Source organism: Castanea sativa, chromosome 3, assembly GCF_040712315.1.
Source record: "Castanea sativa cultivar Marrone di Chiusa Pesio chromosome 3, ASM4071231v1".
Classification (NCBI taxonomy): domain Eukaryota; kingdom Viridiplantae; phylum Streptophyta; class Magnoliopsida; order Fagales; family Fagaceae; genus Castanea; species Castanea sativa.
In genome coordinates, this window is record NC_134015.1 from 40,613,095 (window position 1) to 40,638,487 (window position 25,393).

General features: G+C 45.6%; 3 protein-coding genes across 3 annotated transcripts; all 3 read right to left on the reverse strand.

Annotated features, from left to right (window-relative positions):
• Positions 1 to 2,420: 2,420 nt before the first annotated feature.
• LOC142628950 (uncharacterized) lies at positions 2,421 to 2,938 on the reverse strand. The gene is made up of 2 exons (XM_075802971.1): positions 2,562 to 2,938; positions 2,421 to 2,454 (listed from the first exon to the last, which is right to left on the reverse strand). The coding sequence occupies exons 1-2, from the start codon at positions 2,936 to 2,938 to the stop codon at positions 2,421 to 2,423; spliced, it is 411 nt and encodes a 136-aa protein (XP_075659086.1).
• A 2,111-nt stretch (positions 2,939 to 5,049) lies between these two features.
• LOC142628951 (uncharacterized) lies at positions 5,050 to 5,538 on the reverse strand. The gene has a single exon (XM_075802972.1). The coding sequence runs from the start codon at positions 5,536 to 5,538 to the stop codon at positions 5,050 to 5,052; it is 489 nt and encodes a 162-aa protein (XP_075659087.1).
• An 18,062-nt stretch (positions 5,539 to 23,600) lies between these two features.
• Positions 23,601 to 24,536, reverse strand: LOC142628952 (uncharacterized). Its single transcript, XM_075802974.1, has one exon. It carries the CDS (start codon positions 24,534 to 24,536, stop codon positions 23,601 to 23,603), a length of 936 nt encoding a protein of 311 aa, XP_075659089.1.
• Between the last annotated feature and the right edge of the window lie 857 nt (positions 24,537 to 25,393).

The window sequence follows — 25,393 nt, forward strand, 5'->3', positions numbered from 1 at the left end:
AAGACGAGGATCTTATTGGAGAGAAGGATAAAGGAAGTCAGGGACGACTGTAAAGGCTGGGCTGAAACAGCAGCCAAGGCTAAGGAGGAAACTAAGGGGTTGTTGAACCTTGTCGAAGAGCTGAAAGTTGATATATTAGAGAAAGACACTCGTCTTGATCACTTTCAGAAGAAGAACGACGAATTGAGCAATTCTCTTGAGAAGGCCAAAGAAAATGCCGTAGAGGAGTTTAGGGCCTCAAAACAATTAACTGACCTGCTGGACGCCAACTATGCAGCCGGATTCGAAGATTTTCGCATGGAGGCAAAGGAAAAGTTTCCCGAGGTTGACTTCAGCTCCATTGTGCTTCAATTAGGGGGTGCTGCTAGTTCTTTTCTTCAGACAAGTTTTGAAGATATCAACATTGAAGATGACGCCTCGACTAAGCCAGTCCAGGACGACCCCAATGCCGATGCCCCTGCTGCCTGAAGACGATATTTTGACTATTTATTCAAAGTGTTTGTTTTGTTTCTTTGTTTTGTTTGGTCCACTATTTTTAGGACCTTTTTCAGATGTATTTGAATACAATTATCTCGTCCAAAGTTTTTTGGACGAGTTTATTAACAATTGCCTTTTAAGGCTTACTTTGCAGGGGTTTTTGGACGTTGGTCGTCTACCCTTGCTTTAAACTTTGATGAATACATACTTTTATCCAGTATTGACTTTTATTGTTTGGACGATTTTATATTGTTTGGACGAGTTTATGCTCTATTTTTACCATTAAATGTGGGCTTTTAAATAGTGAGCATTGTGTTGTATGGTCGTCCATGCATTTTTCTTATGGACGACCCACCTATGAATGGACGTCTTTGTTAGCCATTTTAATTTTTCTAAGTATAACTCGTCTCAGAAATGACAATGATGATCATGCGTCCTTTTCCTCATCCATGGCTAGACAGTTGGTATTCGTCTTTCGTTCAGACGTTTGTAGTGTTTACCTCGTCCTAGAGCATCTGGGCGTCTTGGCCATATGCTCGTCCATGGACAAATTTCACTGTATGCCCTTTTTCTCGTCCGTGAACGAGCATGCCTTAGCTTATTTCCCTTTGCTTTATCCTCGTCTCGAGAAAAGCTTATGAACGTTACATCCCCGCGTCCAGGGATTTTCATTCATTTCAGGTTTTTGCCCCCCTTGTGGTTATTATTATGGAAATTAGATTTATGCATTAAATACATTAGAAATCCAAACCATATTATTATATGAACATTGTCCACAAGTATGACACACGCTTATAAGCTAGCGCCTTATTAAAATACTTAAGAAAATACATAACCTCGTCTTTCACAAGTTGGTCTATAGATGGTGCAAAAGTTTAAGAACTAGTGCACTTTTTATTCTTAATACACACCATAGTAGTAATAAGAACACAACAGTAAATATAAGTGAGATCATAGTTGTAACCTCGTCATTGATTTCCCTTGTCCCCGTTCATTACTGATAGTACCTCCTCAAGTGCTCCACGTTTCAGGGATGCTCTAACTTCCGTCCGTCCAGAGCTTTCAGGTAGTAAGACCCCTGCCTTTTGTAGTTGATTACCCTATAGGGTCCTTCCCAATTGGGTCCCAATTTTTCATGAGTTGGGTTCCTGGTTGCCAAGGAAACCCTTTTAAGAATGAGGTCCTCGACGTTGAAACGCCTGGGTTTTACCATGGCATCATACTGCCTAGCCATAAGATTCTTGTATCTTGTTGTCCTTTGCTTTGCATCCATTCTTACCTCATCAATGAGATCGAGGTCAAGACGAAGTTGTTCCTCATTTTCTCTCTCCTGATACATCATCACTTGGTGGTTAGCCATATGAACTTCTGCCGGTATAACGGCTTCACTTCCATAGGCTAGCTTGAAGGGGGTTTCTCCTGTCGGGGTTCTCACAGTTGTTTTATAGGCCCAAAGAACACCTGGTAACTCGTCTGGCCATATCCCCTTTGCCCCTTCGAGCCGGGTCTTGATGATTTTCAGCAGGGATCGGTTTGCTACTTTTGCTTGTCCATTCGCCTATGGGTGGGAGGGTGAGGAATAGTGATTCTTAATTCTAAACTGTTCGCAAAAGTCCCTGAAGGGTGCGTTGTCAAACTGGTGTCCGTTATCTGATACTAGTACCCTGGGTACTCCGAACCTACGTAGAATATTCTTCCAAACAAAATTCTTGACATTTTGCTGAGTGATTTTTGCAAGAGGTTCGGCCTCCACCCACTTGGTAAAGTATTCAATCCTTACTACCAAAAATTTCATTTGTCTGGTTCCTGTGGGGAAAGGGCCTAGGATATCTAGTCCCCACTGTGCAAAGGGCCATAGGGCCATCATTGGGGTCTGGTGCTCCGACGGCTGTCTAGGGACGTTGTTATAGCGCTGAGACTGGTCACACACCTTGACATAGGCCTTAGCTTCTTCCCGCATTGTAGGCCAGTAGTAGCCTGCATGAACGACCTTATGGACAAGCGATCTTGCTCATGAGTGATTTCCACATGCTCCTTCATGGACTTCTCTCAAAACATAGTTTGACTCGTCCGGAGCCAAGCACCTTAGGTAAGGTTGAGAAAATCCTCGCTTGTAAAGGACTTCATTTATGAGGACGTACTTGGCTGCTTTGACCCTTAGCTTCCTAGCTTCGTCCTTGTCTTCTGGAAGCTTTCCATCTTTAAGGTAGATCACTATTGGACTCATCCAATTTTCTCCCCCTCCTATTTTCTGTATATCTGGGAGGTCTATGCTTGGCATGTATTGGATTCTGCCATATGCGTCTGTAGCTTCTCCTCCTGAAGCTACTTTTGCCAAGGCATCCGCTTCCATATTTTCCTCCCTTGGGAGTTGAACAAAACTCACTTCCGTAAACTTTTGAACAAGCCATCTCACTTTGCTAAGATATTTCTTCATCCTATCCTTCTTAGCATCACACATTCCATTCACTTGGTTGATGACGAGCTAAGAATCCCCTTTGACTATTATTGATTTCGCCCCTAGGGACATAGCCAATTCTAGTCCTTTAAGTAAAGCTTCATACTCTGCTTTGTTGTTGGTGGTTTGATATTGCAAACGGGCTACGTACTCCAATTTGTCACCCTTCGGGGATTTTAGTATAACTCCAATCCCTCCTGCATATAATGTGGATGACCCATCTACATTGATAACCCACCTTTCACTTCCTTCATCCTTGTTCAGCTCGTCCTGGCTGGGAGTGAACTCTGCAATGAAATCCACCAACGCCTGCGCCTTGATCGCGGTCCTTGGAAGGTATCTGACATTAAACTCACTAAGTTCCACCGCCCACTAGATTAATCGTCCTGCAGCTTCCAATTTGTTCATTGCCTTCCTTACTGGGTGGTTCGTTAGGACATTGATAATATGAGCTTGGAAATAATGCCTCAGCTTCCTGGAAGCCGTAATCAAGGCAAAAGCTAGCCTCTCCATCATCGGGTATCGTCCTTTCGCTCCTCTCAATGAACGGCTTGTGTAGTAAACTGGTTTTTGGATCTTCTCTTTTTCTCTGACCAACGCCGAGCTTACTGCATGTGGGGACACTGCCAAATAAAAATATAGTTCCTCTCCAGGTACAAATGGACTTAGCAATGGCGCTGTCATTAGGTAAGTCTTCAGGTCTTGGAAGGCCCTCTGACACTCGTCCGTCCACTCAAATGCCTTCCTGAGGACTTTAAAGAATGGCAAACACTTGTCAGTAGCTTTCAAAACAAACTTGTTAAGGGCGGTAACTCGTCCAATAAGAGACTGAACTTCTTTGATGTTCTTTGGTGGTTCCATTTCCAGTATCGCCTGGATTTTGTCTGAATTTGCCTCAATTCCCCTGTCCCAAACCATGAACCCCAAGAACTTCCCCGACGAAATCCCGAAAGCACACTTGCTTGGATTTAGCTTCATGTTGTACCGACGAAGTGTATCAAAGGTCTCTTGAAGGTCGTCTAGATGCTTTCCCTCGTCCAGGCTCTTTACTAGCATATCATCCACATAAACCTCCACATTTTGCCCGATTTGAGGACGGAACATGTGGTTAACCAGTCTCTGGTAAGTCGCCCTGCGTTTTTCAGGCCGAAGGGTATTACCTTGCAGCAAAATAACCCTTGGCTAGTGATGAATGAGGTCTTTTCTTGATCTGCCTCGTCCATCTTTATCTGGTTGTAGCCTGAGAAGGCGTCCATGAAACTCAGTAACTTGTGACCTGCCGCCGAGTCCACAAGCTGGTCAATGCGTGGTAATGGATAACTGTCCTTGGGGCAAGCCTTGTTTAAGTCAGTAAAATCCACGCACATTCGCCACTTGCCGTTAGCCTTCTTTACCATGACTACATTCGCCAACCAGTCTAGATAATAAACTTCTCGAATGAACTCCGCGGTAATCAACTTCTGGACTTCTTCCTTGATGGCACTGTCTCACTCAGGAGCAAAAATCCTCTTCTTCTGATGCACTGGTTTGGAGTAGAGAAATACATTTAGACGATGAGTAATGACACTTGGATCGATGCCCGGCATGTCCTCATGACTCCATGCAAAGACATCAAGGCTTTTCTTCAAAAACTGAACTAGAGCATGCTTTGCCTCTTCTTCCATGTTCGCTCCAATTCTAGTGAACTTCTCGGGTCTACTCTCGTCTAGTGGGACATCTTCTAACACCTCAGTGGGTTCCGCTGCGATCCTTCTCTCTTCTATACTCAATGTCTGTATGTGCTCGTCCGTTGCTAACATAGCTAGGTAGCACTCTCTGGCGGCCAACTGATCTTCCTGCACTTGGCCCACTCCGTGCTCGGTCGGGAATTTAACAGACAAATGGTAGGTAGAGGTTACCGCCTTCCAACTATTCAAAGTTGGCCTTCCAATGATAGCATTATATGATGATGCATAATCAACAATAAGGAAGTTCACCTCTTTGGTTACCTGCTGTGGATATGCTTCAACCACCACTGGTAATGTGATGGTGCCCACATGCTCTACATTCATTCCTCCAAATCCCACCAATGGCGAATTCACTGGCCGAAGCTGATCTTGTCCTAGCCTCATTTGCTAGAAGGCGGGGTAATACAAAATATCCGCCGAACTGCCATGGTCTACCAACACCCTCCTGGCCATGTAATCAGCAATGAGTAGGGTAATGACTATCGCGTCATCGTGTGGGTGGTGAACTCGTCTAGCATCCTCGTCCGTGAATGTGATGGCTTGCTCGTCTGCTTCCCTCGTCCTAGGAGGTTGTCCAGACAGCTGGACGTTTTGTACCACCCTCAGGTATGATTTCTTTGACTTGGACGACTGGGCTGCTGAGGTTCGTCCTATAATGACTCTTATTTCTCCAAGTGGGGGTCGCAATGACTCTTCCATCTTAGCTTTCAGCTTCTCAACTCTTTGATCTCGTCTAAGAAAATTCCTCAACTTCCTTTGCCTGATAAGGTTCTCTATCTGTTGCTTCAAATCAAAACACTCGTCCGTGTCGTGCCCATGGTTTCTGTGAAAGCGGCAATACATACTCCTATTGCGCTTATTAAGATCTCCTTTCATTTTCTCTGGCCACTTCAAAGACAGATCATCCTTGATCTGCATAAGCACTTGCTCTAATGGTATATTCAAGGGTGTGTATTGCTGATTTCTCACTAAGGAACTAGCCTTCTTACCATCTTTTTCTTTTTTCTCTTTTGCCCGAGCCTTCTTTGGGCGAGGACCCTGATCCGGATAACGCTGGTGACTTGCTTCCGAGTGTTTTGACCTCTTTCTTTTCTTGGCTATAATAGCGTCCTCAGCATTCATGAAATTCTGGGCCGAATGGATGAGTTCGGCCATAGTCTGTGGTTCCTGCTCGTAGAGCTTATGAATGAACAAGTCAGAGTTGACCCCATTGTGAAAGGCAGCCAATAACAACTTGTCGTCCATTTCATCCCCCGTTAAGGCTTCTCTATTGAACCGGGTAATGAAGGACCGCAAACTTTCATTTTCCTCTTGTTCTATAGTTAGCAAACTAGAAGAGGAACACTTGTGGCGTTGCCCTCCAATAAAATTATTGACGAACAACTTACTTAACTCCTCGAATGAGCCTACAGAGTTCGAGGGTATTTTGCTGAACCATACCCGCGCTGGCCCTTTAAGTGTGTTAGGAAAAGCTCTGCATATAATCTCGTCTGGGACCCCTTGGAGGTGCATGGTCGTCTTGAAAGTAGCAATGTGATCACATGGGTCACGATTTCCATCATACGAATCCAAGGAAGGCATTTTGAATTTCGGAGGTAGGGGGTGACTGTTGATGGAAGCCGTGAAAGAGGAGTCCGTTCGGTGAATTAAATCATTCACGGGATTCGGCCGCCTCATATTCTCCTTCATTTCATCCATGGCTTTTCTCATCTGGTCCAACTCTCTCTCGAAATGTGGCACTCTTCGTGAAGCAGTACCCCTCGACTGATTTTCGGACTCAACATTTTCTCCTCCACCTTCCTGACCTTGGGCTCGTCCTTTTGTGTGCCTATCCTGGCGCTCCCTCCTTAGATTGATCTTCCTGTTCAACTCTTGATTCTGACGGGTTAATTCTGCCATAGCAGCAGCCATGGACTGCATGTGTTGAACAGAAGGCGGTTGCATGGCAGGCACCGACTGACGATCACGGAGGGGATTACTAGAAGCATCCTTACTCTCCTGGTGGCCTGGGCTGGTAGCCTTTGATCTTGTTCGAATCATTCAGCCTTTTGTCTGGGAAAGGCTAATCGTTGAAAACAGATAATCGAATGAAAAGAACACTTTATACCCTCCCACCCACAGACGGCGCCAACTGATGATGCAAGGAAAATCAGTAGACTGGATACTTCGAACTTGAAAGGACTACTTGCTACCTTGATGGTATTGATGGTCTGAAAAAGAAAGAAAAACGATCAAAGGTGACCGGGGTCACCGGCCAAGAACCCTCCGATGACAAAGTTAGTTTTTTCTCTTTAGACAAAGAGTTCCAACTTTTTGGGAAAATGTAAAACATACCTTTGTTTGGTCTGAATGGACGTTTATATAGTGTCCGGAAGACAGTTATCAAGCTTGTAACCTCCCCTGGATTTAAGGAGGTGTGAGGGTTCAAATATAACTTCTGCAACTGCTTAGGAGTTACATACTTCTCACATAACGGTCACTGGAAGTTGTGTGTGTAATAAGGAGTTGTAGTACATACTCAAGAATTTTTCTAAGTATGAGGACCTCGTCCGAGGATCCTCCTATTGATTGTACCTCGCTTGGATATAAAGTCGTTCCCCTTATAAACGACCTTTGTTCAAGATGAGATTTGTGGCCTCCAGGACAAGACGACGTGGTTTTGTCTCTTGACCATGCGAAGCTCTTCCAATCTTCCTCCTCCATGGACGAGTCATTGAAGAGGTTCCTAAAATCCCTTCTTCCCTGGCCTAGTCCTGGAGGACCTCTATGGACGATGTTGTAGTTGGCTCTTTATCATACCCTATCAAGCTCTATCTCACACTTATCACTTTTATTTAATATATATTTGGGATTTAAAAAAAAATCATTTATATTTGTCACTTTCATTATGGTGTACACATAATTTGTATCTAATTTGTGAAAAAGGTGAAAAAAATTAATGGTCAATTTTTAGGAAAAATGTATTGTTTTTTGAAGTTGATATTGATTCCAATAATTAATGTATTTATGATTTTATTTATGGAGTATATATATTGTTATTGGGTTCTCTTGTAGAAAAAAAAAAGATTTATAATAGTCATATTCGTCATATTACTCACATTTAACATATTAAATAATTAATTATATGTCACTATTTTATTAGTCTCTAATTGAAATTGATTTTATTTGAGAATTGATGATGCCGAAGAAATCACCAGTGAGCTGCGAGTACTCCTCCGATTGAAGCAACACCTGCGAAGAGAAAGTAGGTGATCGACAGAGAGCACCAGTGTGGTGCCGGCCAAAGACCCTCCGACGATCAAGTTAGAGTCTTTAAAACAACCCTAGAGTGCCAGAGTTGAGGTAATAGTGCGTACCTTTGGGTCATGAGGGTCTTGGGGTATATATAGTGGTATGTGGCCGAAATATGTGCCTTGGTGAAGAAGTACTTTCTTTATAAAAGAGTAATTCGTGGATCTTTGCCTATTGTATTGAGCCCTTTCCTTAAGGAATCTTCTTGACTAAAGTCGAATGTGTAGCGCAAGAACTTTCCTTATATTCACATAAGCAGAAGTCAAGATAGGCTAAAAATGAAAGTTGGATTACTCCTTCAGCCTTCACCTGCCAAGGTCGTCAGCCCACGTGTACCTCCTATACTGTCGTCAGCTTACGTATGCCAACGTGATCCGTCAGCCAAGGACGTCAGCCAAAGACCTTACAGCCAAGGTCGTCACCCCTGAGTCGTCCACGTGATCCGTCAGCTTAACGTTGCTGTGTAAGGGGCATGGCTATGAATGCTAAAAAGGTAGCATCCTAATGAGCCTGGCTGACGGGTTGCGTGTTCCAACTGATGATCCTTAAAAACGTCACTATCAGCTGCCCCTCAACTCCATTGTCCCGTCAGATATGAGTGACGGGTCATGGAGTTCTTGTTATTGGGGAAAGGGTTCGTGCATGGTAGTTTGTGCCATCTTCATTAAATGGTGGGACACATGTCATGGGCGATTGGCTCCAGCGTACGGACGGGTATGTCGCTTCGTCTTCCGCGCCTCCTCTCTCCTATATACTTCACTATTTACCTTTTTCCCACTTTTTCTGCCTTGTCCATCTTGAGAGAACGAATCCGTCGCTACCGGCCTTATCACATCGTCAATCGCGCAAATCGGCTTCCCCGAGATCGTCCTCCTACACGTAAGTTTTCGCTACTTTACTTTTTACTTTTTACGGTGTCGCCCTTTAGTGAAGTCGTACGCCTAGGATCTTAGAAAGAAACCCGTCATTTGTAGGTAGTCGGATGTCTAGGGAGACGCAGGAGTGATCGATCGTCGATCCGCGACGGAGCGGAGTTACGACGAAGTCTTCCCGTCGAGTCGTGAGCCCGCGAGAGGGCCTATCACGGTCGTCGAAGAGAATCGTCAACTCATTCGACGGTGAAGTAGAGTTCAGAGGAAGTGGGGTGAGCGGTGATGTAGACGATGAAGACCGGGGGATTCACGAAAATGCAAGTATCGGTGACGGGGCGAGAGTGACGACGACGAGGAAGCCTTAGAGAGCACCTCGGGATCCTACGGTGATGACCGTCCTTTCATCTTACCCTCGAGTGGTCCGTCGACAATTTTCTCCCAACGATGACGGAGAACGTTTTTAAAAGTTTGCGGTCCCGTTATCAAATACCGGACGACATTCCCATTCGTCTTCCCCGAGGAAGGTGAGAAGTGTTACTCCGGACGAACCGCGGACGTCGGCATGTATGATGCCATGTTCGCGAGTGAGCTAAGCTGCCGGCCGACGGCATTACACCGTCGGCTGGCTTCCTTGGGATATCCGTCGACGAGATTGCCCCCAATGCTTGGCGAACCTTCATTGGTGCCGAGATCTTGTGGGGTCGTCTGAGTGGTGGGAACCGTCGGTGACCTTGGACGAGTTCTTTTGGTGTTATCGTCCTCAGCACATTTCCTCGTCAAAAGGAGTGTATCATTTTGCAGTAAGGGATAAGGAGTTGAAGTTAGTGTCCGATATGCCTGACTCCAATAGGAAGTGGAAGGGCAGATACTTCTTTGTAGAAGGAACGAATTGGGTATGTCGTCCAGAGGAGTGGGAGATAATGCCCAATGGTTTTGACAACACATGGGCATATGTTAGAGATTCAGGTTAATCCCGTCGACCCTTCTCGCTCCGTCTACTTATTTGGTGTCCTAACCCGTCACTTTTCACTGCAGCTAACAACCGTCCACGTATCACCGCGGAGCAAGAGGATTTCATTCGTCGAGTGACGGCCATTCCCTTGGACGAGAGGAAGTGTCGGGACCTAATCACGTTAGACACTCTTCACTTGCAAATTGAACGCTTATTCTCGCCGACGTGAGTGTCCTTCAACTTCTTGTCTTTATCCTGACATTGTTTCTTTCTAACCCTTATTCTTTGCAGAAATGGAGTCAGCTAAGCAAAGGGTCAGAGCTGCAGCTGCGGCTAAGAAAAAACTGCAAGAGAAGGCTAGGGGCGAGTTAACCCCACCGTCAGCCCTCAGGCCCGTTGGGAAGGCCGCGGCCAAGAGAAAACCTGACGGCAGGGTAGACCGTCCGGGGAAGAAGGTTGCCCCCACTCCTGGGGACAAGTCATCTCGAAGGCCGTCACCTCCTAGGTCTGCTCTTGGGGCAGGCAAGGGACCGATGACCTCGTCAGGGCCTATTGTCCAAGGATCCGTGCGCCGTCTGTTGACCCACAAGGACTACGTTGTAGAGGTGACGGAGTCCATTTTGAAGGATGAGGGGAAATGGACCCGCGCCAAGCGAGGCTGTTGACGAGATAAAGGCGTCGAGGCCTTTTGACCTTACGAGAGTTTGCTTCGCTTTCTACTTTGGTGTCCGACCTATTTTTGTACCACGACGTTGTCTTGTCCCACTTTTTCTTCCAGGCCATGGTTCGCATGAAGGCTCATCACGCGGTGCTGCCGCAAGGAAGGGGTGATTACCCGTCTGCAGAGCGTGTCAAGAACCTGGCGATCGGCCGGATGCGGTGCGGGGATGCGAACCGCATATTGGGCGAGGAGCTGAAGGGCTTCAAGGAAAAACTGGCGGAGGAAAGCCGTCGTCGTGAGCGGGAAGAAGAGGCCAAGCTGACGGTGGAGAGAGAGTTGAAGTCCATCCTAGTCCAGGTGGAAACGGCTAGGAATGACGCGGTGACGGAGTTCAAGGACTCGTCATCTTTCATTGACGCTTGTGCTGCCTATTACGGGGACGGGTTTGAGGATTGCTTGAAGCAAGTGAAATCTATTTATCCTGACTTGGACTTGTCGAAGATTTCTATGGACGAATCTATCCCGTCAACCCCCGCAGGAGACACCGTCAATGGGGAAGGTGACGACGCTAATCGGAGGGACGATAGTGTTGTCCTTGCTCAGCCGGTCGCAGACCAGCCCGTCAACTTTACTTCCACAAATCCTTCTAGCGACGATCTCTGTACCGTCAGCCCCTCCGTTCAGCCTTTTGTTGTTAATGATGACGGAAGTCCTCAAGATCCCCCGACTTCATGAACTTGAGCATTTTTTTTTTAAAGGGAAGTGTAGACGATCTTTAATGCTTGACGCCCGCTTTTTTGGGCTTTTGTAAAGACTGTGTTTATGTTAATCTTAATATTTTGCCTTATGTTCAAAGCATGTTTCTTCCTTATCATAATGATCCCGTCGCTTCTAGACGACGGCGTTGTTTTAATTATTTCATGCCACAGAGAAAACAACGTCAGCCTGTCCACTATGTTTTAAAAATTTTTGCTTATCAATCTTTTGACGGCGTTAATCATTACAGCCCCGTCTGACTCGGACTTTGAGCTGCTCTATCAAACCGTTAGCTTCATGAGCGACGGCATTGATTAATGTTTGCCATGTATCCGTCGTATTTTTTGTTATAAGTCAAAATCATGCCCGCGATGAGCTCGTCAGCTTAAGGGTGATGGGTTTTTTTTCTTTCAATTCAATTTTTGAACTGATGACGGCGTCAGCTTCTTTTCCATGAAAACTTGGGGTCGTTTTTATCACTCCGTCAGTTTCATGGGCGATGTCGTTGGACAACTTGATTGTATGCTTGTTAATTTCTTAACGGCGTCAGCCTTTTTCTTTCAGCTAACTTTGAACATAACACCGTCACCGTGCTCAAGAGGGATCATATCAGCATTTTATTGCCCTTGTACATCTTATGCGCTTGGTGGTAAGGCCTTCTAGTAGTTAGGTCGTCCACCCCGTTGTCCTTAGATTGGGATCGTCCACTCTGTGGATTTTAGATGTAAAATTGTCCATTTTGTGGACTTTTTTATGACGCCGTCCACTAGGTGGACTTAGCAATGAGATCGTCCACTTTTTGGACTTAGAAGCAGGTCGTCCACTTTGTGGACTCTGGAATAGGTCGTCCATTTTGTGGACTTAGGAATAGGCCGTCAACTTTGTGGACTTTGATGTAGATCGTCTGCCTTGTGGACTTAGAAGCAGGCCGTCCACTTTGTGGACTTATAGGCAGGTCGTCCATTTTGTGGACTTGGATGTAGACCGTCCACTTTGTGGACTTATAAGAATGTCGTCCATTTTGTGGACTTGGAGGTAGGTCGTCCACTTTGTGGGCTTAGATGTAGGCCGTCCACTTTGTGGACTTGTAAGCAGGTCGTCCACTTTGTGGACTTGGATGTAGACCGTCCACTTTGTGGACTTATAAGAATGTCGTCCATTTTGTGGACTTGGAGGTAGGTCGTCCACTTTGTGGACTTAGATGTAGGCCGTCCACTTTGTGGACTTGTAAGCAAGTCGTCCACTTTGTGGACTTGGAGGTAGGTCGTCCACTTTGTGGACTTAGATGTAGGCCGTCCACTTTGTGGACTTGTAAGCAGGTCGTCCACTTTGTGGACTTGGATGTAGAGGACCTGTTGTTTTCTTCAAGACATAAAAAATTCACTAGTCGTTTCTGAATGAACCTCCTCTTATTATGATGAATGCATAAGTAAAATTTTTGTTCAAAAAATAGGAAAGATAAGTTTTCAGCCCATTTAAAATATACTGTAGGCAAGAATAAGCTAAAACAAATAATTAAGGATCGTAAACTGGTAATGAGGGGTAACGTTTTGCTTGCTATCTTCTTTACTGGTAGTACTTTCTGAGGTGCTCGGCGTTCCATGGGTGCCGCAGTTTCTGTCCGTCAAGAGTCTCTAGGTGATAGGTGCCCTTTCTTCGCCATGATACGATCTTGTAGGGTCCTTCCCAGTTCGGGCCGAGCTTTCCTTGTGTGGGATCTCTGGCTGCGCCCATTACTTTCCTCAAAACAAGATCTCCGACTTTGAAGTCTCGGTGCTTGATTCGGGAGTTGTAGTGCTTGCTTACGAGGTCCTGGTATTGCGCGAGTCTCTGCTCAGCCGCCGCCCTTACTTCGTCAATTAGATCCAGTTGTAAACGAAGCTCTTGATCATTTCTTCCTTCGTCGTGGTTGGCCACCCTATAACTTGTGAGTCCTATCTCGGTTGGAATGACCGCTTCACTTCCATATGTCAGCTGGAAAGGGGTTTCTCCTGTAGGGGTTCGTATTGTCGTTCTGTATGCCCATAGCACGCGCCGGCGGCATCTCGAGCCATACGCCACCTTTGCCCCTCGGCCGAGTCTTGATGATTCGGAGCAAGGATCGGTTGGTGACTTCTACTTGTCCGTTTGCCTGAGGATGGGCTGGGGAGGAATAATGGTTCTTGATTCCTAACTCTGAACAGAAGGCTCGGAAGGAGTCGTTGTTAAATTGTTTACCGTTGTCCGAAATTAAGACTCTTGGAATTCCATACCTGCAGACAATGTTTCTCCATACAAAACCCCTTATATTCTTTTCGGTGATTGGCTAGGGCTTCGGCTTCAACCCATTTGGTGAAGTAATCGATGCGACGACGAGGAACTTCGAGGTTTCTTCGCCATCGGGAATGGTCCCATGATATCCAACCCCCAACCGGCGAACGGCCATGGGGCGATTATGGGGTCAATTCTTCCGCCGGTTGCCGAGTGATGTTGCTGAACCTTTGACACTTGTCGAGCTCTCACATAAACACAGGCGTCATTTTGCATTGTTGGCCAATAGTACCGGCCCGAATCGGCTTTTGTACCAACGACCGAAGTGATCCAGTGGTTGCCGCATATCCCCTCGTGTACTTCTCTCATAACATAGTCGTTGCTTCTTCGGGGCCTACGCACGCCAGGTATATGGTCGAGAAAAGCCCCTTTTGTAGAGAACGTCCTTTATCAAGACAAAGCCGTGCGACGGACCTTCGGCTTCTGGCGGCCTCTTTTTCATCGGGCAACGTGCCATCTTTTAGGTAGGAGATCAAGGCGTGGTCCAATTGTTTTCGGAACCAATTTCGTATGCGGACAACGTCAATTAATGGTGAGGATTGAATGAAAGAAAGTACCTTGTCGATGGGGGTCATAGTTTCCGCGAGATGCGGCTTGGAAAGTCGGTCGGCATGTTCGTTTTCTCCTCTTGGAATTTGGACTATCTTGGCTTGCAGCCCGTCCATCCTCTTTTTGCTTGTTCCCGGTACCTCTTCATTCTTTCACCCTTGCACTCGTACTCGCCGTTTACTGGCTTGTGACGACTTGGGAGTCGCGATGAACAACCACGTTCGTGGCCCACTACTTGAGCAAGGTCTAGACCTTATCGGGGCTTCGTACTCGGCTTCATTGTTAGTTGTAGGAAAATCGAGGCGAATCATACATTTGAGCTCGTCGCCTTCCGGAGAGTTAAGCACGACCACTTACCCCCGCCACCACTTCTTGTTGGATGACCGTCGATGAAAATGCCCCATTGGGGAATCTTTTCCTCTTCGCCTTGCACGCCGGTGAACTCGGCAATGAAGTCGGCCACCGCTTGTCCCTTGATGGCGACGCGGGGCGATGTGTATATCAAATTCACTTAGTTCTACGGACCACAACGCCATCCGTCCGGCCGGCTGCCCGTTGCTCGCAAAGGTTTGTCGATTAGGACGACTATTGTATGGGCTTGAAAATATGGTTTGAGCTTACGAGCCGCGTAACCAAAGCGAAGGCAAGTTTCTCCCATGGGGGGATATCTCTCTTCGCACCGTGCAATGCCTTGCTTGCATAGTACACGAGTCGTTGAACCTTATCGTCTTCTCTAATTAAGGCCGCGGCCGGGCTGGCGGGAAACGGCCGGATAGAGGAGCAGTTCTTTTCTGGTTGCGAGGGCTTAGCAATGGCGGGGAAGAGAGGTAGGCCTTTAAATCTTCGAACGCTTGTTGACAACTCGGCGGTCCATTCAAAGGATTTTTTCAATGTTCGGAAAAAAGGTAGACATCTATCTGCGGCCTTCGACACGAATGCGCAAGCGCGGCGACCTGCGTTGAGGCTTTGTACTTCCTTAATATTTTTAGGAGGGGCCATCCCCATAATGGCTTTCGAATCTTGTCCAGGTTGGCCTCGATCCCTCTTTGGGATACCACGTACCCCAAGAATTTTCTGCCGTCACTCCAAAGGCACACTTGCTTGGGTTGAGTTTCATGTTGTAGGAGCGAAGTATCAAACGTTTCCTTAAGATCCTCCAAGGATGAGCTTCTTCCTCTTGGCTTTTGACCGGCATGTCGTCGACATACACACAGGCCGTTCCTTCCAATCTGCTTAGTGCAAACATCTTGTTCATGAGCCTCTGATAGGTTGCGCTAGCATTTTTCAGGCCAAAGGGCATGACCTTGTAGCAAAAAAGGCCTTGGCTTGTTACGAACGAAGTCTTCTCTTGATCAGCCTCATCCATTCGGATCTGGTTATACCCAGAGAATGCATCCATGAAGCTTAGCAAGCGCGATGTTTGGGCCGTAGAATCCACCAGGACGTCGACCCGCGGGAGGGGTAGCTATCTTTGGGGCATGCTTTGTTTAAGTCCGTGAAGTCGACGCACATCCTCCATTTCCCGTTGTTCTTTTTGACCATTACGACGTTCGCCAACCAATCGGGGTAATACACTTCCACGATAAATCCTGCTTCTTGCGGTTGCGGACTTCTTCGCTGTTGCTTGGTCTCTTTCTTGGGCAAAGGTTCTTTTCTTCGTCGGACGGGCGGAAAAGATGGCGACATGTTCAACACTGTGCACCATGGCCGAACGGGTCGATTCCGGCATGTCTTCGTGGCTCCATGCGAATACATCTTTGTTTTCTTTCAAAAAAGTTGCGAGTTTCGACGTACCGCCGGGTCGGCCGGGGTTGGGCTTTGTCGTTCGCTCGGTGGGCTTCGTCGAGATGTACGTCTTCGAGCCTCGACGGGTTCGCCGCCACCGACGTTCTTCTATGTTCATGGCTTGAATGTGACCGTCCATCTCCATCATGGCCACGTAACATTCTCGTGCGGATACGATTTCCCTCTCGATTCTCCAATTCCATGATCGAGGGAATTTTATCATTAAATGGTATGTCGAGGTTACGGCTTTCCATGAGTTGAGGGTTGGACGCCCATGATGGCATTGTAAGCGACGAGCAATCGACTACCGGGAATGTTATGTTCGGGTGACTTGCCGTGGGTAGTCTCCAACGGTTACCGCTAAAGTGACGGTGCCAAGTGGATGTACCCTCGCCCCTCCAAAGCCAATGAGTGGGGCATTAAGAATTAGTCGCTCCACTTTCAATTTGCATCCGTTGGAAAGCGGGATAGTAAAGGATGTCTGGCGAGCTACCGTTGTCTACGAGAACTCGGTGTATGTTGTAATCCCTTGCCGTATGGTGACGACCAAAGCGTCGTCGTGGGGATGGTGAAGGCGGCGGCGTCGCTTCGAGAATTCAATAGGGATTTCCAATCCGTGACCTTCCAAGCACGGGACTTGCCGACGGGACGTTCTGGACCGTTCGATGTATGTCTTTCGGGCTTTCTTGGAAGATACGGCCCTCGTGGTGCCTCCTACAATCATCCTTATGTCTCCTACGGAGTTGCACAGGGCGATTATTATCTCGCCGTAGGGGCTTGATTTTGTGGCGGGTCCGCCACTTTCTTTGTTGACGAACCTCGTAACCTCCTCGCCTAATGAGAGCTTCTATTTGCTTCATTTTCGGGTCGTAGCAATCGGCGGTGTCATGGCCGTGGTCTTGGTGAAATCGGCGTACTTATCCCTTGGTCTCTGTTGGGATCTCCTTCGAGTTTTCCGGGAAAGGCCAAAGTTTCCTTGTCTTTAATGCATCGACACACCGGTCGATGGGCGCGTTCGGGGGAGTGAAGCTCGTGTACCTTCACGTAGGCGGCTTGGGTCGTCGATCATCTCGTCCCTCTCCGGTTCTCCCCCTTTTCGTCCATTGTCGGGTTTCGTATCTTCTGTCTCTCCCTTTTTCGGGTTTATGGTCGTCTCGGCCAAGACATCCTCCGCGTTCATATACTTCGTCGCCACAGTATACATCGGACATAGTCTTTGGGTCATTCTTGCATAGAGAGAACAAGAACTTACCCTCTTGTAGCCCGTTCGTGAATGCGCCACAAGTATCTTGTCATGCATCGTCTATTGAGAGGATTCCTTGTTAAAGCGGGCTATATAGGACCTTAACGTCTCGTCTTCTCGGCTGTAATGCCCGGTATACACGCAATAGACCTCTTGTGCCGATGACTTCCAATAAAGTGTGACACGAAGCGCGCCCTAGTTCCTTAAAGGTGCCGATAGAATTAGGCGTCGGCACAGTGTACCAATCCCTCGCGGGCTCCTTCAAGGTGGTAAGAAAAGCCACGCACATGATTTCGTCCGGTACACCACGAAGATGCATTAGGGTTCTAAAAAGACTCCCGGGTGGTCCAACGGGTCTTTGGATCCGTCGTAGTTTTCCACGTGGGGCATGCGAAACTTTGGAGGAACGGGGCATGAATTCACCAACGCGTGAAAGGTGAATCCGTTCTATGGACTAGGTCGTCCGGGTTCTGGACACCCGTCCTCTAGGGCGTTCATCATCACATCCATGCGTTCCTCATCTCAGCATCTCGGCCGCGATATGAGGTGGTAGGGAGTCCGAGGCGGATGGCGGGTTTGTCTCCCGCGCTCCGGCCTTGTTGGTGCGGTGCTACCTTCGAGAACTGACGGCATTCCTCCCTTCGGGCTTGCTGCTTCACGGTCCTCCCCGTGCACTTTGGTGCGCGGTCACCTGCCGTAGTTGTTCTTCTAAGTCGTGATTCGTTTAGTAAGGCGCTCGACGGCGACGGCCCGGCGTCGAACTTGCCTTTCTAGCGCTGTAGCATGCGGTTCGTCGCCTTGGTTGTTGATTGTTGCCATCGATCGAGTGAGTACCATACAACTCTTTGTCTCAGGAACAGAGCAAGGCTGAATGTCTCTCTTGTCGTTCCCACAGACGGAGCCAACTGATGATGCCGAAGAAATCACCAGTGAGCTGCGAGTACTCCTCCGATTCAAGCAACACCTGCGAAGAGAAAGTAGGTGATCGACAGAGAGCACCGGTATGGTGCCGGCCAAAGACCCTCTGACGATCAAGTTAGAGTCTTTAAAACAACCCTAGAGTGCCAGAGTTGAGGTAATAGTGCGTACCTTTGGGTCATGAGGGTCTTGGGGTATATATAGTGGTATGTGGCCGAAATATGCGCCTTGGTGAAGAAGTACTTTCCTTTTTAAAAGAGTAATTCGCGGATCTTTGCCTATTGTATTGAGCCCTTTCCTTATAGGAATCTTCTTGACTAAAGTCGAACGTGTAGCGCAAGAACTTTCCTTATATTCACATAAGCAGAAGTCAAGATAGGCTAAAAATGAAAGTTGGATTACTCCTTCAGCCTTCACCTGCCAAGGTCGTCAGCCCACGTGTACCTCCTATACTGTCGTCAGCTTACGTATGCCAACGTGATCCGTCAGCCAAGGACGTCAGCCAAAGACCTTACAGCCAAGGTCGTCACCCCTGAGTCGTCCACGTGATCCGTCAGCTTAACGTTGCTGCGTAAGGGGCATGGCTATGAATGCTAAAAAGGTAGCATCCTAATGAGCCTGGCTGACGGGTTGCGTGTTCCAATTGATGATCCTTAAAAACGTCACTATCAAGAACTAAATCACGTCCTTGACAAAGAGAGAGAGAGAGAGAGAGAGAGAGAGAGAGAGAGATATAGATGAAAATATTTAGTACTTTTAACAGTCATTAGTCATTAGAAGAATCGAATTCTTCTGTACTTCTAACCTTTTATACTGAAAAAAAAAAAAAAAAATTTGCGCCACCTAAAAAAAGCACCAATCCATCTTGAATGTGACAATTCTAACATGCCTTGTTCACTGCTTTGAATTTGATTTGTATAAAAAAAGTAATAAACTATATTTTAAAAAAAAAACATTGATGGTGCCTTAACTTCAAACTTAAAAATTGATGATTTTTTTTGGTGTTGTATTATTGATTTTATATTTTTATGTTTAAACTTATTTATAATTTATAATTTTTTTGATAGAAATGTATAATTTATAATTTGTAATTTGTAATTTATGATTTATGATTTATGATTGTTCTATTTTTATGTTTGAATCCTTTTTTATACAACTTTTTATACTTTTATTATTATATTGTTATTCTTTTCAAAGCTTTTGTAATATTAGAACTTGATTTTTTATAATATATTTATGAGCTTTAATTTAACATATATAATATATCATATATTTTAAATCAAATTTTAATAAAATTATAAACTAATAGTTGAGTGGGGTGGGATGGATACCTGTGAGTGCTAGCTAGAAAAAGAATGAGGAAAAAAAATTCTTTGAAAGAGGGAAGGGGTGGGTAGGGATGGAAATTGCATTAACCTTGGCTTAAAAAGAATGCCTACTTTTTAGTTCTATCAAACGCTTTTATATGGTATATATATAGGAACACAATGTTTTAAAAGATCATTTATATTTGTCACTTTAATAATGGTAGGTGCACAAAATTTGGAGTGAATTTGTCAAAAGGTAAAAAAGATTAATGATTGTTTTTTTTTTTGTTTGGAAAAATGTACTATTTATTGAAAGAGGGAAGGGTTGGGTGGGGATTAGAATTGCATTAAGCTCGGCTTACAAAGAAGGCCTACTTTTTCATTCTATCAAACGCATATCACTTTTATATAGTATATATATAGGAACACAATGTTTTAAAAGATCATTTATATTTGTCACTTTAATAATAGTAGGTGCACAAAATTTGGAGTTAATTTGTCAAAAGGTGAAAAAGATTAATGACTGTTTTTTTGGAAAAATGTACTATTTATTGAAGCATTCTAATAATTAATGTATTTATATTGTTGTTGGTTTCTCTTGTAATAAAAAAAAAATTCATAAACTTTATATTATTCACGTTTAATGTATTAACTAATTAATTATATGTCACTATTTTATTAGCCACTAACTGGAATTGATTTTATTTGAGAATTAAATCATGTCCTTGACAAAGCTTGATAAAAAAAGAGATATAGATGAAAATATTCAGCACTTTTAATATTCATTACTCATTATAAGAATCAAATTCTTTTGTACTTCTAACCTTTTATATGGAAAGGAAAAATTCTGCACCCAAAAAAGCACCGATCCTTCTTGAATGTGGCAATTCTAACATGTTTTTTTCATTGCTCTGAACTTGACTTGTATAATGAAAATAATAATACCATATTCACACAACTAACTATAAACGTAAATGTAAACATAAACATAGAAATAAACATATTATATATTTTGAAATACAGATTCAACTAACACATGAGTGGTTCCTATAGTCTCCTTGGATTTGGGAGGGGGGGGGGGGAGTCGAATAGTGCTGGTGATTCATTGAATAGTCATTGACAATAAGAAACCAAATATGCTGTAATGACCAACGATTACGATGGTGAAACTTTGCATGCTTGCTTCCTATGGTCTTCTATAGGCTCAAAGAGACTAGGGAGAGTAAGAAAGCTCTATACTAATAAAGGAAAATATTGTTATCATTTTCTTATAAATCAAAATCGAAAATTTTACGGTACTTACCTTTTTGTTTCAATAAGAAACCTGAGCTGAAACCTTGTGTAGTTGAAGTGAACGAACCAAGCTTCTATTGGCTTTGAAAATCTGGTTGATTTGGCCACCATTTCCAATTGTGTGGCGGGACTGTTTCCTAACAATGAATTATTGGAATTTACAGTTATGTATTTTTTTTTTGATAGGAAACTCATTACTTTATTAGAATTAAACTAAATGTAGAACATCCTGGGTACAAGCATGTGCTACTAGACTCGAGCATTCCTCCAGCCAAGCTACGTAGTCTTCAACGTGTACAACCTACTGAGCTAATAAGTGGGCAGGGATATTTCCTTGCCTTTTTACACGGGACACCTCTGCTATTTTAAAAGCTTGCAGTTGGGCATTAATGCCATCCACCACGTTCTGAATTGACAACTGAACCTCGGTGGACCCTTGGATCATCTTACAAACGCTCAATGAATCTCCCTCGAAGACGACATCTCGAAGCCCAATGTTTGCAGCAAACTGTACTACTACCTCCATAGCTATTGCCTCCGTTTCCAACACTCCCATCAGGCCAGCAACTCGTTTGCATAGCGCGGCAATCACCTCGTCGTTGCTATCACGAACCACCACCCCGATTCCCGCACTCTTACTTTTGGTAAACACAGCACCATCCGTGTTCACTTTGTAACGTCCTTGTTGAGGCGGCTTCCATTTGACTACTTCCGGCATGTGGGTCCACTCCTTTATTTGCTTTACATTGACTGCCTGAAATTCTTCTAGCATCATGAGCGTGCTTCGTACTGTGGCAGAGCCCCTCCTGTCTTGTCCACCATTACGTACTTCGTTCCTATTCTTCCAAATTCCCCAACAAATCATGACCACCCGTTCCAAAACGCCAGGAAAAGCTTCAGCCCACCTTGCATCTCCACCTTTGCAGCTGACCCATAACGTCCATGAACTCCCACGTTGGGGACACTTGAAATGGAACTACCACTTTACTGTGGGACCATACCTCACGTGCTTTCTGACATGTCCAGAACAGATGACTAGTCGATTCAATCGCTTATCCGCAACCCTCACAGACCTCATCCCTCGTGATATTTCTTTTCCACAAGTTTTCCTTCGTAGCGAGAATATTTTTGCATGCTTTCCATGCAAACTGTTTCACCTCATTCGGTACGTCCATACCCCCACAGACCTCTCCAAATCTGTCGAGCCAAAGTAGGGTCTGAACACTCAGCTCTACACTCTCCACCCGGTCCTGCTGCGCCAACCTATACGCACTCCGTACAGAGAACTTCCCAGACTTATTTTCAGACCATACCATCCTATCCTGAGCACCACGGGCACTTAGTGGGATGCTCAGAATAGCGTCCACATCCTGAGGTAAGAATGTTTGTCTAATAAGGTTAACGTCCCATGCATTGTTGTCACCCTTGATTAGATTTTTTACCCACTGCCCCTGAGAAGGCTGCTTCTATAGGGTGATGATATTGTAAGTACTTGGACAAGGGATCCATCTGTCTCTCCAAATATGGATTCTCGCCCCATCCCCCACTTGCCAGCGCATACCACGTCTCACCAGAGCTTGAGCTGCCATAATACTACGCCATGCGTAGGAAGGTTGGCTTCCCATCTTTGCCTCAACAAAGTTGCAACCTAGAAAGTACTTTGCTTTATACACCTTATAAAAGAGAGAGGACATATTCGTCTACAACCTCCATCCCTGCTTTGCCAAGAGAGCTAGGTTGAAGCTTTGCAAGTCCTTGAAGCCCATCCCTCCCTCCTCCTTAGGGCCGCACATATTCTCCCAACTCGTCCAAGCTAGTTTTTTGTCCCCCTGCTTCTGGCCCCACCAGAATTGTCGCACCATCCCCATGAGTTCATCACATAATGCAGTGGGCAACCTGAAGCAACTCATAGTATACGACCGTACTGACTGAGCAACCGCTTTTATTAAGATTTCCTTCCCCGCATTTGATAACGTATTCTCTCTCCACTCTGCCAGTTTATTCGCTACTCTTTCTTTCAGTTGGGCGAATGTATTCCTTTTTGAGCGTCCAACTAATGATGGGAGTCCGAGGTATGATTCATGGGACTTAATAATCTGAGCACCAAACCGAACTAGTATGGCTTCCTTAATGGCCTGGTCTGTGTTACGGCTGAAAAAGATGGAGGTTTTTGTCCTGTTCAACTGCTGCCCAGATGACTCCTCATAAACTTGCAACACCCTTAAAATTTCTCACACTCTCCAACAGTTGCTTTACCGAAAATCTGGCTGTCGTCCGCGAAGAACAAGTGGGAAATTTTTGGACCCCTAGCTGAAGCCGCCACCCCATGAATGGATTTGTTCTGGACTGCCTTATTTATCAAAGCAGAAAGGCCCTCCGCGCATAGAATGAAAAGGTAAGGCGACAGCGGGTCACCCTGTCGTAGACCCCGGGTGGGCTTGATGGCTCCACAAGGAACCCCGTTGATCCGGATCGCATAGGTTACCAATGAGACACATTGCATAATAATGCGAACCCATCTTTCATGAAATCCTAGCTTGAACATGATTTTCTGTAGGCATACCGTTAGGGCCTGGGGCCTTTAGAGGATGCATTTGCTTCTGTGCTTTCTCTATTTCTAGGGCATGGAACACTTATAGTAACATCATGTTCATTCTGGTAGTCACCTTTGGTTGTACCGCATCCATCAGCTCCTCACTGACCACCAGACAAGAAGATGAAAAGAGTTGCCAAAATAGTTAGTAAACACCTTAGCAATCTGCTCCTCTTCTTCCACCCAATTTCCATTAGAATCCATTATCTTCACTATGGAATTTCTTTTATGTCTGTTGGACGCTTTAGTATGGAAGAAAGACGTATTCCGATCTCCTGATTTCAGCCAACAGTTCCTGGACCTTTGGTTCCACATATCCTCCTCCTCCAGTAAGAGCTTATTCAACCCCATTTTTGTCTCATGCACCCTTTCCATATCAACCCCACGTGAGTTTGTGCTATCCAAGACCTAAAGTTTTTGTCTTAATGCATTAATCTTCTTTCCAACGTGACCAAAGGTTATTTTATTCCAATGGGTAAGGGATTCACGACATTCCTCCATGCACGTATTGAAAGGATATGGGGTGTCCTTGCAACTACCTCTAAACCATGCATCTTGAACAAGATCCTTACACTGACTATTCCTTAGCCACATCGATTCGAACTTGAAAAGTTTTGGTCTGCACCTGGCTTGCTTACTGTGTTGGCCATCTTTGAGTACAAGCATGCAGTGGTCGGAGGTTGAAACAGTCACATAGTGTAGCCGAGCATGCGGGAAGCACGCTGCCCAGTTGGTGGAAATGAAAGTGCGATCCAACCTCTCACGAATCCATCCCGGGGTCCCCCAATGCCTGCACCACGTGAAGTCAGACCCTACATAGCCCAAGTCCCTAAGATTGGTCCGGTTTATTACATCCCCAAAATGCTTCATCTGACTAGCTGGTCTTTTGTTGCCTCCCACTTTTTCACTTTCATGCAGAATCTCATTAAAGTCACCCATTATGACCCACAACAAATCCATCTGTCCACTCAGCTGCTCTAGTGACGTCCAGGATTCCCCCCTCATACTCGTCTCTGGGTGGCCATAAAACCCCGTGAATCTCCATTGCATTGAACATTGATCTTCAGTGACGATGGCATCAATATGCCTAGGCGAATATGTTTGAACTTCCACCTTCATCGAGCTTTTCCACAACAACGCCAAACCCCCAGCCCTTTTCACGCTGGGTACCACCAACCCCTGATGTCTTTCTAGTTTCCGTTTAATGCGCGCCATCTCTAACACTTCAAACTTAGTCTCAATAAGGAAGACTAAGGTGGGATCTTCCTCCATTACCATTTTATGGAGGGTGTTAACTGTGCAGGGGTTCCTAAGCCCCCGACATTTCCACGTGATGACACTCATTGCTCCCGGCGGTGCTACCATGTAGCCACCACCGATCCTAGCTGTTGGGCCATAATCTGACCAAGCACCTGTACTTCCTCTTCCACCTTTTGCTTTTTGACATTTTTCGTTAAATGTGACACAACCATTAACGGTGACCGCTCTTTGCGCTTCTCCCCAGCCTCACAAGATTCCATTACCACATCCATACCCTTAAGTTGCCCATCTTCTTTTAAGCTCCCATTACTCGTGTCGCTGTTTGCCTTATCAAGTGTCTCTCTTCCCTGCTTCGGCATCTTCAAATAGTCGCGTTGATCTTTTTTCTTTTTGCATGCCTTCTTTGGGCTTTGAGATGCCAGCCCAATTGTAAAAGGTGCTGCCATTAAGTTACTCTCCATGTGAAAGCCCAAAAGTGTATTATCTCCATACTGAGGTTTTTCCATATTTGCACTTGGGCTTAGGCCCGATGCTCTACTAGGCCCAAAGTCCTCTCCATCCATAGTACTGTCGTCCCCCTTTCTCCACGGCTCTGCATGTTTTAAATTTTCCTGTGATCCCTCCGTCAAATCTATTTTTTCCTCTTGTTTGGTAACCAATCCCATATTCTTCTCCTCGAATTCAATGGCTTCATCAATATCCCTTAGCTGTTCCTCAAAATCAGTGATTTGCAGGATTTTTGGGACAGTTTCCTTACCAACCCCACTCCCATTTGTCAACTTCTCCACGTGTACCGTACCTGTGTCCACGTCATCCACCCCGTTCTCCTTGTCCAAGCCATCGGAACTCATTCTTTCCTTGGTCGCTGGATTACTCTCCGCCACACTTTCGTAGTTATGGTCCACTCCTACCTGTAGGCCACCCGCGCCCTCAGTCCTCAC